The sequence below is a fragment of the Hydractinia symbiolongicarpus genome, chromosome 4 (genome assembly GCF_029227915.1).
Source record: "Hydractinia symbiolongicarpus strain clone_291-10 chromosome 4, HSymV2.1, whole genome shotgun sequence".
Lineage (NCBI taxonomy): Eukaryota > Metazoa > Cnidaria > Hydrozoa > Anthoathecata > Hydractiniidae > Hydractinia > Hydractinia symbiolongicarpus.
In genome coordinates this window covers 20830528-20844586 of record NC_079878.1, presented here as the reverse complement: position 1 = coordinate 20844586, position 14059 = coordinate 20830528, and the positions used below count along the sequence as shown (strand labels likewise).

Sequence of the window (14059 nt, the reverse complement as noted above, 5' to 3'; positions counted from 1 at the left end):
CAAAAGTTATTGCCAGATAAAAAAATTTTACTAAATAAAAATGCTGGCGCAATGCCGACACATATCAGTCAAAATGTATCTCACGTTGGCACTTAACGACGATTCAACATAGACGAGTGAATGTTATCTTAGCCCCAGGTTAACCCAAGCTAGGTAAGGGAAATTGGGGAGATGGCACACTGTGTAGGCCGTTGGATGTTGCTGAGAGTTGTCTAGTAGAGCCCAGGCCCTAATTGGGTCTGCTTAGCTTAAAATGAGCATTAAATACTCTAGGACTAACTCTCCATCTAAGCCATGGCCTCTCCTGGAAATAATAAACAGGGTATATCATCCCTCGATATTTGTGAGGCTAGCCATGTAAAATATGCACATCTGTCTATCTATCTGCCCCTCTTAACTATCTAAAAACACTTTCAATATTTCTCTGACTGAGTAGTTGCATTGCTGAGTTGCTGTGTAGCTGAGTATCTTCTATGTTGCAGTATTGCTAGCTAAGAAGTAGCTGCGTTGCTCTGAGTTACGTAGTTTTAATTTTTTTACAGGGGGTATTCTATAGTTGATCCAAAACCACAAGTTGCATGGTGGAACCATCCTTGTCCTCACTAGGCTTTGTGTTGTCTGGATTTCAAGGCCAATAGCGCTCGTTTCTCAAAATATAGCTACTTTATAATAGATAAACAAGATATATAACATATAAGATAAAAAATGTTTCGCCTTAAAACACAACAAGACATATTCCTAGACTAAAAATATCCATATCGTACATTTTTTTGAGACTGGGTTTGTGGGTTCCTTAAATGAGCATCTTCCCCTAAATACTGGCTAAACTAGAGGTTTTTTACTTACTGTCACACGTTTAAAAAACGACTGTTCATTTTTACTAATAATAGTTATATTAAAATAAAATAACGTCATCATCAATCAAACTTCTTGTACTTATTTTTATTGTGAAGTTTTATGCCCGAATAATATATTTAACCAGTTATATGTAATCACTTATACATTTTGAAGTTTATTTTATTTCATCAAACCAATTTAAACATTGCCGCTATTACACCACAGCTTCATGTAACTGAGGCACGAAAGTTTCAAGAAAGTCATTACGTCATTTTGAAATATAAACAAAAATGGTAGGCAGAGAAATTGCTGACCCGGTCACAAACATTACTGTATGTAATGTAAGAGGGTTCAGCTTTTTAAGATGCATGACTAATAAAATAAAGAAGTCATGATGTTGTACTATTTTTTATTATAGAAATACTCATAAGTTTATTATACATTACCAGGCTTATTTTTATGCTTCACTCTGCCACAAGACGGACTGTGTGTGGTAAGAAGAGGGAGAACTCCATCAAATCAAACTATTTACTAGCTACACATTTCTTATAATTTTTCTGTTTTTATAAAAACTTTAACTAGCTTTTTTCTATAGTTTTTTGTTTGTTATTGATAATTTTGTCATGCTTTCTTATTTTTTTACCCGCATTACCAAGAGAAATAAATTACAAAGTGGCTAAAATATTAAAAATTGACAATTGACAAAGTATATAGCTACATATAACTATATAGCTACAATCTTTTTTATTTAGATTAGAGCTAAAGCAAATACAAACATGTTTTCTGGTGGTTTTCGTGGTCAGAAACTAAAGACCAGCCTCCGGCTATCTATTAACCGGTTAAAGTTAATGGAAAAGAAGAAAAGTAAGTATTATTTTAAAAATTACAGAAATTAATGAATATTGCATTAAACTTGCAATTCTATTCCCTCAATGAACATTCTAAAAGTATGCATCAGCACTAAACAACCTCTCAATCCTAGCCATGTGCATAAACATTCTTATACAAATTTTTCCTCCATGAAGCTAAAAGATAGATAGATAGATAGATGTGCATATTTTACATGGCTAGCCTCACAAATATCGAGGGATATACCCTGTCTATTATTTCCAGGAGGGGCCATGGCGTAGATGGAGAGTCCTAGAGTATTTAATGCTCATTTTGAGCTACGCAGACCCAATTAGAGCCCGCGCTCTACTAGACAACTCCCGGCAACATCCAACGGCCCACACAGTGTGCCATCTTCCCAATTTCCCTCACATGGCTTGGGTTAACCCGGGGCTATGGTAACATTCACTCGCCCATGTTGAATCGCCGTCAAGAGGAATCGAACCCCGGTCTCCCGCACAGAGTACGAGAGCTATAACCACTAATCTACGGCGCCACATATGTCACATATGTATTACACATATATATAGGTCAGCATGCCTTAATGTAAGGTTACATGTGCACGATAGTTATCACCTTTACACAAGCTTTCAAAAGTATCAGAACTTTCGTTTTTATTATTTATCCATTGTTAAATACATTATCTACTTTTGCATGTCAAAAACAATATAGTTCATGTCTCACACGTGAAAATTTAATTATCGCATGAAATTTCTGTGTGGCTTATTGTTTTTTTATAATTACGGGAGCTGCTAAGGGACAAAAGAATATTTAAAAAATTTAATTCCCCTTTATGTCTTTATTGTTTTAGCACACAAACATCTTTTATTCACGCATGAATTTATTTGTTAAAGTATCTCTGATTTTGTAATGCATATATATGCAAATGTTATTGTTCTGCACACGAAAAAAATGTTTTCTTTTGTCTATACATGCAACGAGTTATAAATAATCGCATATATATGCAAATGTTATTGTTCTGCACACAAAAAAAATGTTTTCTTTTGTCTATACATGCAACGAGTTATAAATAATTTAGTCTTCTCATTTTAGCGTGTTATTTGCACACGCACACATTTTAAAAGTTAAGTAAGCAAGAACGCCGATTTTCCAATAGCCCTTAATATCAGCTTCGGCAATCAGTACTACCGACGTAATTGCTGACGTAAAATACGAAGAACTGTAGTTGCTTTTTACCAATAGCCCTTAAAATCAGCGTCGATATTCGGTACTACCGACGTAATTGCTGACGTAAAATACGAAGAACCGTAGTTGCGTCACCAAAAAAATTGCCGACATAATTTTTTTGTGAAATTTTTAAATAACAATAATTTAGATTTTGTTTGAGCTGTTCCCACTCATTGCGATTACAAAATAATTTCATTTGATTTTTAGTAAGTTAAGCTAACTAACTAAAATACATCAGGCTACTGAAAACTGTGGTACCATTCGAATGGTAATAAAAATTGAAAAGATTGTATATATCCATAATTTCTTTATCCCATACAACACAGCAGGCAATAAGTCCAGTAGGCAATACGCCCTGCCCTCAGTTTTATTAGGAGATATGTTCTGCAGAGACTCTAACAATTGAGTCTCTTGAACAGTTTTGCTTCATGTTAAACTGTGCCAGTGACAAGCATTTTAGAATCTCTGCGATATACAACCTAATGATGTCCTAACCTGATTCATCTTGAAGCATAAAAGCCAAGTTAACAGTGAACTATTAGCCTAACAAAGGTAGGAAGGTATGTCAATAAGACTTGTACTCCATTCCCATTTGTGATCGTCTTAGGAGATCAATGCAACGATCTAGCCCTAAGAAATTTTCTAGCCAGCTGAAAAGAATTTGCTACAAAAAAATATTGCTGACGCAAATCAGTTGAAATGTATCTCACGTTGGCAGTTTTATTTCCGACGTAAAAAAATTCTAATTTTAAGGGCTGAGCCAACCTGATCATCTTAGCTAATTCACCGACTCTTAACTTAGTTAAAAGAACTACGTATACATGAATTTCTTTTGCCTGACCCCTTCGTCGTTGGTAACCAGGTCTTCACAAGAAATCTAGCCATGCGGTCCTTAACTAATGCTGAGGCGAACTCCGATGGAGCACGGATGAAGCAAGCTCGCAAAACTGCACTTACAGGCGGAACAGACATTTTACCATGGATTTAATTGTAGATAATTTCTTCATTTGACAAAACAATTGGAAACCTAGCAAGTCTGAATTTAATGGATATTTTTCTTTATGCCAAAAGTTTTATTCAAAAAATTTTAAAAACAAAACCCACGTGCAGTATAAATTTTTATCTGTATTTAGTTTTGTTAAAATGAACCTAAACTTTCCGAATAAATTTTGAAGTTTTATATAAGGTACGTGATGATCTGAAAAATAATCAATAAATTTATGAAAAAAAGATTTAGAGAGTTGCCATACGTAGACGCTCGATCATCGTGTTTGGGCTCACGATTCAAAACGTCCCCCACTTTTTTACCACAAAATGGATGTGCAACATAGCACGCCTAACATTTTTAGCACATCTGTTTTACATCACACATGTTACCTGATTCAATAATTTTTGAAAAGGACTGATACTTGTTTGACGAAATAAATAAGTCACTAGCAAGATTAGTAAGTTGAAAAGAGTACTTTTATTTTTGTGGAGTCTATAAACTACTACGGCAAAATTTTGCCGCCATGGAGGTCGACCATGAGGGCATTCATGATTCAAAGGGCTGACTATTAGTCTGTTGTGCATTATTTGGTGACTTGGTAAGATAATGTGCAGGTTTACTTAGATATACTAATATATCTATCGTTGTTGTCTTGACTCATTGTTTAGTGGGTGGTCAGAAAAAAATTTAGACAACTTTAAATATCCTTGTCAACAGTTCCAAAGCCATATTTTAGGTTCTATCATATAATTTTACACTTCTAACGCTTTTACAACCAACTTTTCTTTGCAAACTTTATGTTACACCTTTTTACTCTTTTTTCCTGTTTGGCATGAAAATTTCATCTTGAATTATATGAAGTGATTCAAATTTTTTTTATCTCAATTTTTCTCCAATGCGCTACTAACAAACATTTGTGCCAAATTTTGTGGCAAAACAATGTCTTATTCGTCACTTTTGGTGGGGGAGGGTTTTTTTTAACCTAAATATGGTTAAACATTGATAATAAAAAAAGGACTAAAATAATAACAATAATGTGACAAAGTGTGAGTTAGTTGGGTCTGTGTTGTATCATGAAAACATTTTCTTTTTAGCTGAGATGGCATTAAAAGCAAGAAAGGAGATTTCTGATTTTATTCAAGCAAATAAATTTGATCGAGCTAGAATTCGTGTAAGTCTTTTTTATTGTGATTAATAATCGAATAGTAAGTATATGCATGATTTGTTTGCAGGAGTTTGTTTTTATAGCATCATAAAATCCAGTGATACAGCTGAGTAAGGATTTCTTAAAAGAATTCCTGTTTTTGTATGTGATAGAGAATAGAAATTTGTTTACAAGTTCCTTCTAATTTTTTTTAAGATATATTTTGGCTTTTATTAAAATATTTAGCTTCTAAGGTTTCCATTTGAACTTAAAAATAATACAATAAAGTAGTCAGCATAAATTGTACTTAACATATCTTACACAAAATCAGTTTTTTAGCAGTGTCGTGCTTTTGATGATAACTTGATATATCGTAGTTCCCTCCAAACACCAGAAGGAGGAGGTTGAACTGAGTTGTGAAAGTAATTTTTGTAGGGAGGTTGGATCTTCTCTTAGGATATGGGGTCAGGTAAAGACCTATGTGGGAAACTCTTACATGACTATACAAGGAAGGGTCTTTTTAATGTACCTAATTTTTTGCCCTAACAGCTTATTTTTTTCTACAATGGTATCATGGTAAGAAATATTTAAATAATTAAGATTTATTAGATCTTTCTATCCTCAAATTTTGGGTTTGTTAACTTCAAATTTAAGAGTAGTATTGGAGGATGTTGTACAGAAAGGTGTAGGGAATGACTTACAGATGGAGGTTGCAAGGGTTTAATAATAACATTGGGAGAGGGAGCTGATATTTCTCAAGGGGGGGGGGGGGGGGGGGGCAACCACAGGACACCATGAGATCTTCGAAGTTTTGGAGTTTGTGCTTAATTATAGGTAAAATGTAATGTCAGCATTTATTAAACCTTACTTATGATGGCATAACTTCCTGGCTTTTGAATCTTGGATAACCTTAATTAAAAAAAAATTGTTAATGGAGTGTTCTCTTGACATTACTACTAAAGAAAAACTTGAACCTTTCTCAAATGTTTCATGTAAAACACCGGATTAAGACCCTTATCAGGCTAAATTCTACCCCAATGACTCTACTGAAACAATAGTAATTCCTGTTATTTATGATGTTTTACACATTAATCTTGACTTCTTTAGGTAGAGCATATTATTAGAGAAGACTATCTTGTTGAAGCGATGGAATTGATTGAAATGTATTGTGACCTGTTGTTGGCAAGGTTTGGACTCATAGAAAGTATGAAGTGAGTGCTGTTTCTATACCTTTGCATGTACTTGTTAAAGTGTTGTTTGTTTTTTATGCTTTAAATTTCACCCTGAAATGGTGGAACTGTTAGGCACCCAAATTGGAAAATGTACAAATACACATTAAACCCCAAACGAAAAAACGGAATTTAAATACCTTTTATTGTTAGATCTCTTAACTCTTTCTGCATTTTATAGATATTGTGACGAAGGACTGGTGGAAGCTGTTTCCACAATTATTTGGGCGGCCCCAAGATTGTCAGCTGATTGTCAAGAACTTCGAACGGTATGTGTGTGTGTGCATGACAATACAAGGTCCAATACGATAGCTTCTTACAACCGTACAGGCCATATACGTGTTATATGTGTGAAGTGTAGTGATCTAATATGACTGAATAAAATTTGTCAGATCCATGTCACGTAATTAGTTATTTGTAGTTGTATACCTATTAAGACCACATTTCTAGATTTGATATCTCGTTGTGTGGTAATTTGTTTTTGTCTGTATAGCAATAAATTTTGGGTGTACTAGGTCACTGAGCAGTTGACATTTAAGTATGGAAAAGAATTTGGTCAACAAGCAAGATCCAACACAAACAACACAGTCAATGAAAGAGTATGTCTTATAATTTTCAATTTTATTTTAAATTACTTTAGATCTAATGTTGTGTTTTTATTTTAATGAATATTAAACAATAATATCAACTATTTTAAGTAAATTTCTAGTTCAATAACCTTTGCCCTTATAAATAACAGTCCCATTTTATCTCAGATTGGGAGGGTTCAGATGGAGCAATATGTTGTGTTTTTTGTTTTGTTTCACATTGAACAATAATATCAATTCTTAAGTAATTTTCTGATTAAATAACCTTTGTCCTCTAAGGTATGACAGCCCCATTTAGCCTTAGATTGGAAGGGTTCAAATGGAACAATATTTTATGTTTTCATTTTTATTCATATTGAACGTTAATATCAACTATTTTAAGTAAAATGTAGGTTGAATAACCTTTGCCCTCTAAGATATAACATCCCCATTTTATGTTAGATCGCAAGGCTTCAAATAGAACAATATGTTGTGTTTTTATTTTGATTCATATTAAACAATAATATCATCTTATATTAAGTAGACTTTTGTAGCTAGCTAAGGTTTCAAGTGTACAAGGGAATAGATAGAAAATGTTCTTCCTACCCCATCCTCATTGCTCCTTGCCTCCCACAAAATGCAGAAAGTTGGAGAATTTGTGGTATTTAAAAGACGTAAGATCTCCAAGAACTGTATCTCGTCAAAATATTTCTCTCCTTATAATGTAGTATAAACTATGTCTGATTTTTATTATTTTCTAGTTAATACATAAACTGAGTCCGGATCCTCCACCAAAAATTTTGGTTGAAAGATATTTAATCGAAATTGCAAGGAATTATAATGTTCCTTTTGAACCTGATCCAGATGTTATGATGGTATGTATCGTTTGTTATATGTTCTAACATGCAGTTCCTTACTCTCCCCCAACGATAGAGACATACAAATTTATTTCTAAGGATGTTAACTTACATTTTAGGATCGAAACGTTTTGCAAATTTGGCGTCCATGCGGTTGATTTAAGAAAGTAAACGACCGCGAAAATATACTCTCGCCTGTTTGTAGCTAACAATTCATACTCGCGATAAAAACTTTCAGAAACTTGGTGTTTTTAAATTTGACGGAAATGTTAGTTTGGGTTGAGTGGTAAACCTCTCCTCCACGTCAAAAAAGAAAACGGGATTACTTAGACTGGAATAATTTCAGCCCGTTCGAAAAACAGCCAGCGATAAAGAGCCAACATTTTGGAAAAAAGTTTTTACTTAAGGATGTATTTTTAATTTTATTCTATCAGAATAATTCATCCAAGGAATACTGAATTTGGCTATTGGTCGCTAAAAATAACGCGGGCGTATTTTGTGAAATTTAATAACATAATATAACAACATATGTTAAAATATCTCTGAAATTTTTTCCTTAGAGTGAAGGAGTTCCAAGTATCGACTCCAAAGAGTTTGAAGGAATAGGTGGTCCTCAATTAGCTCAACCTCCAGGTATTGGTTTTAATCATTTCAACGATGACTTCGGACCACCGCCTCCTGGTGGCAATAGTGGCAACAGTGGGTTTAGCGGCGGCGGTAGCTTTGGTGGTGGAAGCAATTTTAGCGGCGGTGGTGGAAGCAATTTCGGTGGCGGTGGGGGGAGCAATTTTGGTGGTGGTGGTGATTTGGCTTATCCCCCACCCCAAAGTCAGGTAATACTGTATTTGTCATATCACCTTCGTAGCTAATCTTTTGTTTAATTCAGTACTGTCCGTCTAACCATCATTTTCTTTCTATTAGAGAATGGCACCTCCCTACCCTACGAACGATTCAAAACCATATCCTATGGACCCCAACGATGCGGTAAGTCAAATGAACCAACATTTCAAGTCTGATATTTAATGCCTGTTATTCCGTTTTGAGAATATTTTTTGATTGCTCGATTTCTCATTAATTTTGAATACAGCTTACTATAGTGAGATTAAACGTGCGCTCCACCACTGCTGTGATCTCCATTACTGTTCTGCACTAGAAACTATCTTTCTTGTTTCTAGGTTCCACGATATACTGCAGGTCCGGGCATGAATACAAGCGGTCAGTTCTTTTTGCAGTCGTTCTTGTTATTCAGCGTGATATATTTCTTCCAGAGAGCTACAGATTTGTCTGATTTCCAAACCAGTGTGTTTTATGAGTAACGCATTACTACTTCTTGATAATCAAATTATATTCAACAAAGTAAAGCGCGGCAAAATGCAATTTTTACCATGTTCTTTAATTATGTTGTCTAAAGCTTTTTTAAAGGATTTTTGAATTTTGTTATGAATTAAGCTAGGATTTAATTTGGAAAATCGTCGAATATTATCTTTTAAATTCAACATGGACTTTACTGAATGATCGGATATTTTAGATTTAGTGTGGATTAAAAAAAAATCAATTTTTCTCCATGTCAAAATTAATCAGCTTGAGATACAATTATCGATTAAATAATTAAACTGATTTCTCGTTTGATGCGCGTTGAATTATCGAAATTTTGATTGTCAGGCTCGATTAATTTTTGGCGTATGTTTTTCCGTGTTTGCAAAGTGTCTGGTGAGCCTTGAAATCATACTGGGTGGCTTTGTAAACTATAAATATTCTTCATTTTCTGAAGAAATCCCTTATCGTGTTTGCATTTTTTTTTAAGAAAAAACAACTTCCTTATTATTTAAAAGTCTTGGCAATGTTGGTGTCTTTTTCGCGTTCGCCTTGTGTCTGCGTGTTTCAGAAACCTTGAAATATAGCAATAAGAATTGTAAAAAAACAGCAAAAAATGTAAAAAACAACCTTGAAAAAATGTCAAACACACTAGGTTGCGACTTCCTGCGTGTGTCAACACTTGTAGTTTTGTACAGACGTTTTTACTTGTAGTAAATATGTATGTTCTGCATTTTCCCTTTTTTTTTATTGTAGCGTCTGCGGGTGCAAGTATTGGCAAACCGACTGCACCACCTTCTGGAATGAGTAGCATACCAAACCTGCCAGATATTCCAACTGGTTCGTTAAGCCACGGTCAACCGTCAGTTGGTGGGCAAAGTACAGGAGGTGATGTTGATTTCGATGACTTGACGAGAAGATTCGAAGAACTTAAGAAGAAGAAATAAACTAACACGAATAGTTCTAAATATCTATATAAAAAAAAACAATTTTATACTTGATTGTCCCGCAGTCGGTGAGACAGTTAACGTCACTATGGTCGACGTTTGGTTTGACGACGTTTGAATGACGTGTGTCGGTTATATTCTTATGTTCGGAAAGACAATTTAATAAGATTCAATGTATGTTGTAATCGCTTTAAGCCTGCCTTTCAGTAAGAGGGTCGAAAATTTGTCGCACATAAATGTGGTTTCTCTTTCATGGAATCTCCATGTTTCTCGTTTATGACAACAATAATTGGTACTTTCTCATTAAAAGAAAGGTCAGACTTTGTATGACATGGAAACCATTTCTCGCGTTAAAAATTCACTGCTTCTGTTTTGCCGATTTTTATTTTTGTATAAGTTTCTATTGTTTTGTAATGTCTTTGTTAATGTTTTTCATTTTGTTCGTATTGTTCAATTTCGTTTGTTGTTGTTATTGTTGTTGTTGTTGTTGTTGTTGTTGTTTGTGTTACTACATAATAAATAACTATTTTTTAAACACAGTTGTTTTTAATTTATGCTGACTTATGCATTTTACTCACGGCTGACACTTGAAGAAAGTTCAATGTGACACACGTCTTATTAAAGCTGCCGGTTTACATATTAATTTTGTCGGGACGTCTCATAAGTTATTTTTCACTTGTAGACGGAAACTGGGAGTAAGACCCCATGAATGTGTAAACAAGAAAGCTTTAATTTAAAATCTGTTTTATTTCGTGACAGATTGATGTTTTGACATTAAGGTACATTGTTACACCTTGTTTGAGGGCACGCCCTTTGATTAATGTTACAACGTGTTGTAGAAAAGTATAAAGTTAAAAGAAAGTATTTATGAAATGTTATGAAAAATTACGTTTTATGATTTCATGTGGTTATATCACAAAATTTAAAGACGTAATACTCGACTTTTTAACGTCATTGTGGTAGAAGTCGTAACAGTATTAAAATTCTAAAGATGAGTTATACGAATATTGCAAATTGGGTTGAAGTTGTGAAATGTGATTTCGCTAACAGTGTTTGTGTTTTTCTTTTGTTTTTCTTCTTGTTTTTTTTTCTTCTTTTAGCCGGCTGTGGTGTTCATTATAAATTTGTGACATTATCATATAATTGTTTCACTTGCAATCGATTCCATAATTATAATTACTTAGAAGCGTGCTTAATTATGTTAATTGTGTCAACTCTGGTATTTCGCCATGCATTTCATGTGTGTTATTTATTTAAATGCCTTTTGAAAGCCCTGAGTATTAAGTTAAAATCAAAAACTTTTTTGTGGTTAAGCGGAAAAGAATCTCTTGCTGTATGTTCATGCAGGCCTGGGTCCAAGTTGATAAAATGCTCCTCTCACTTTATGTCTGCTTTTCTAGTGGAGGCTGGTGACGAGGTTTATGGGAAGGATGATAGCTATGATAATCGTTTTTACACACTCCTTATAGTCATGAATAAATAAATAAATTAGTAATTTGAAAGTGCAACTGACTACTATCGATTTACCTGCCCTTTCTCTTTCTGTTTTTGCTATGATTGTGGTAATGGTATCCGGAGTTGCACAGTCAACATATGTCTGTTTATAAAAGAGAAGTAACATATTCACAACTGGTTCTTTTTTACTTTTTGTGTCCGTGATTTCTTTTAACAACATTACTCTTTTTAATATGTTTTTTTGTTTTACATCTTTTTTGAATGTTGCGCCACCAGCTTGTTAGACGTATAAACAGTTCGTTTCCAGACTCTTCTTTTGAAGTTTCCAACAGGTCGCCACGTGCTTTTTGTACAGATCTTATATAAGTAATCTCGACACACGAAGAAGAAAGAAGCTGCTGTGGAGTTTCAGATTTACCGAGAAAAGAAAAACCTTGATTTTGTTGTTGTTAGGGATTTTAAAGAAACAAAAAAAAAATTAATTCGAAAGGATTACGGGATTTTAATTTAGCAGGACTAATTACACATCTTTTATTCAATGCTGATATCCGGAAAAGTTATTCAAGCGAGTTTAACAACATCTATAGTCGATTAATTAAGTTACATGGTCACTCGTCTTTGACTGTTATTCAACGATACGCTGGTTGGAGTTGATTGCTGTAATATAAAGGTTTTATATGACCAATGACAAAAACGTTCATCTAACAAATCACAGTCGTTTAAAAACGAGCGAAGGCTTACAAAGAAAACAGTGTGGAATATTTTTTATGCGATATAAATATTGAATATACAAATACAGAAGGTTGGAATGGACGAAGGAGAGGATAAAAAGATTGTGGAAGACGCAACTAATTTTTTGTTTTTCGTTCAAGGTAAAAGTTTAATTCTTTTTAAAAAAAATTGTTTGTGTGAAACAGACTCGAAAGTTTGTGTACAAAATCTTATCTGGTGGAAACATTTTTCAAAAAAGAAGTGTTTTTTTCTTTTAAAAAAAATATATTCTAAACAAGGAAATTTCTATACATTGGGAATTTTTTTTAAGAAATTATTCTTTTAATTTTCTCTCTTTTTTTTCTTTATAAAAAAAGAGAGATCTTATAATACGATAAAGAAAAATGTTTTTATCACCTTTTTATTTTGCAAAGAAAACAAGACACAAAAGAAACACTGATTGCCCAGCAAAGCCGTGATTTGTTTTGCTTCGAGAAAAACACTGCGATTACTCAGTTTGTTAAAAAACTTTTTTTTTTATCCTTAGCGTTTTACATTCTAAAATATAATTTCACCTTCACGTTTTGTTATTTTTAATAACCACACGCTTTGTATTCCATGGTGCTATATTTTATTCACAAAAACCTTGTTATTAATGACAGAATCACCCCTTAATGACAACAACAGGATCATAGCATGAGATTTGATTCCTGTTTTGCTTACATGTCATTTATACTCATTCTTTTTAGAACTCTCAGCAAACCTTCCAGCTAAAACTTTACAAGCTTTCAAACAAGGAACGTGCACACTTCCGTCTTCTAATTTCGATGAAGAACTATCCGATAGTGGAGATTCCGGTTTTGACGGAAACAGTGACAACTCAAGTCAAAATTTAAAGCCATCGCTTAAGAGCACAAATAAAAGTGAAGATATCCCGACGCGCGTTGAAGGCAAGAAATTCGAGTGTCCAATCTGTGGGAAATTTTTTAAACGTCGTTCCAGCTTATCGACACATAAACTTATTCATTTGAACGTCAAGCCTTTTACATGCCAAACTTGTTCAAAAGAATTCTTGAGAAGGTCAGACTTAAAAAAGCATTCTTTAATGCATAGTGGTAAAAAGCCACATGAATGTCCCGAGTGTAAAAAAGTTTTTTCACAATCATCAAATATGTTGACGCATATGAGGCGACACACTGGCGTGCGCCCTTTTTCATGTAATATATGTGGACACGCGTTTTATAGAAAAGTCGACGTGCGACGACATCAGTCGAGACATCAGAAAGAAAACGTGAACGCGTCGACCATCACCGTTCGAAATAAACTTTTACAATAGCAAGCAAGTTTCATTTTATTTCTTTCGAAGAAAATATCTTCTTTTTCATATTTGCTTTACGCTAGGCAATACATCTGAATCTGTTGACACAGACTAGCTTGCCACTCCAGATATTATTGACCAATTATAAGTGTAGCAAATACAGAAATTAGTTACCACTCCACTTGCATTGCTGCAGCATACGTTAATGTGCTGTTAAATGGAAAAACATTTTATTTGAAATTGTTTTCATTTTATATTTTACCAAAATAAATATGTATATGTCTTATTTAAGTTTTTCATACGTTTTTAAGCTGAGTTGCATTTCTCTTATAGTATTTCAAATAGATTTAATTCCATTGTGAGATGTGTATTTATTTTTAACGTAGCGACACGTGCTTCCAAGTGTATTTACCTTCAAATTTGAAAATTTAGAAGGAAGGAAGTAGCAGAGATGCTAAATCACTGTCGTGTCATTGATAGTGAGTTATTGGGAAGGAAGAAGTGGCCTAGATGCGAAATCACAGTTGTATCATTATTACTGAGTTAATGGGAAGAAGGAAGTAGCTTAGGTGCTAAATCACAGTCATATCATTGGTACTGAGTTATTGGGAAGAACG

General features: G+C 33.9%; 2 protein-coding genes across 2 annotated transcripts; both read left to right on the top strand.

Moving 5' to 3' along the window:
- The first annotated feature begins 1311 nt into the window (after window positions 1-1311).
- Window positions 1312-10493, top strand: LOC130641771 (IST1 homolog). The gene is made up of 11 exons (XM_057448719.1): window positions 1312-1330; window positions 1590-1701; window positions 4996-5072; window positions 6153-6256; window positions 6456-6543; window positions 6790-6873; window positions 7602-7715; window positions 8258-8530; window positions 8619-8681; window positions 8873-8912; window positions 9768-10493. Exons 2-11 carry the CDS (start codon window positions 1614-1616, stop codon window positions 9956-9958), a joined length of 1122 nt encoding a protein of 373 aa, XP_057304702.1. The 5' UTR covers window positions 1312-1330; window positions 1590-1613; the 3' UTR covers window positions 9959-10493.
- A 1002-nt stretch (window positions 10494-11495) lies between these two features.
- On the top strand, window positions 11496-13801 carry LOC130641774 (zinc finger protein GFI1 homolog pag-3-like). The gene is made up of 2 exons (XM_057448722.1): window positions 11496-12285; window positions 12874-13801. The coding sequence occupies exons 1-2, from the start codon at window positions 12222-12224 to the stop codon at window positions 13458-13460; spliced, it is 651 nt and encodes a 216-aa protein (XP_057304705.1). The 5' UTR covers window positions 11496-12221; the 3' UTR covers window positions 13461-13801.
- The last annotated feature ends 258 nt before the right edge of the window (window positions 13802-14059 follow it).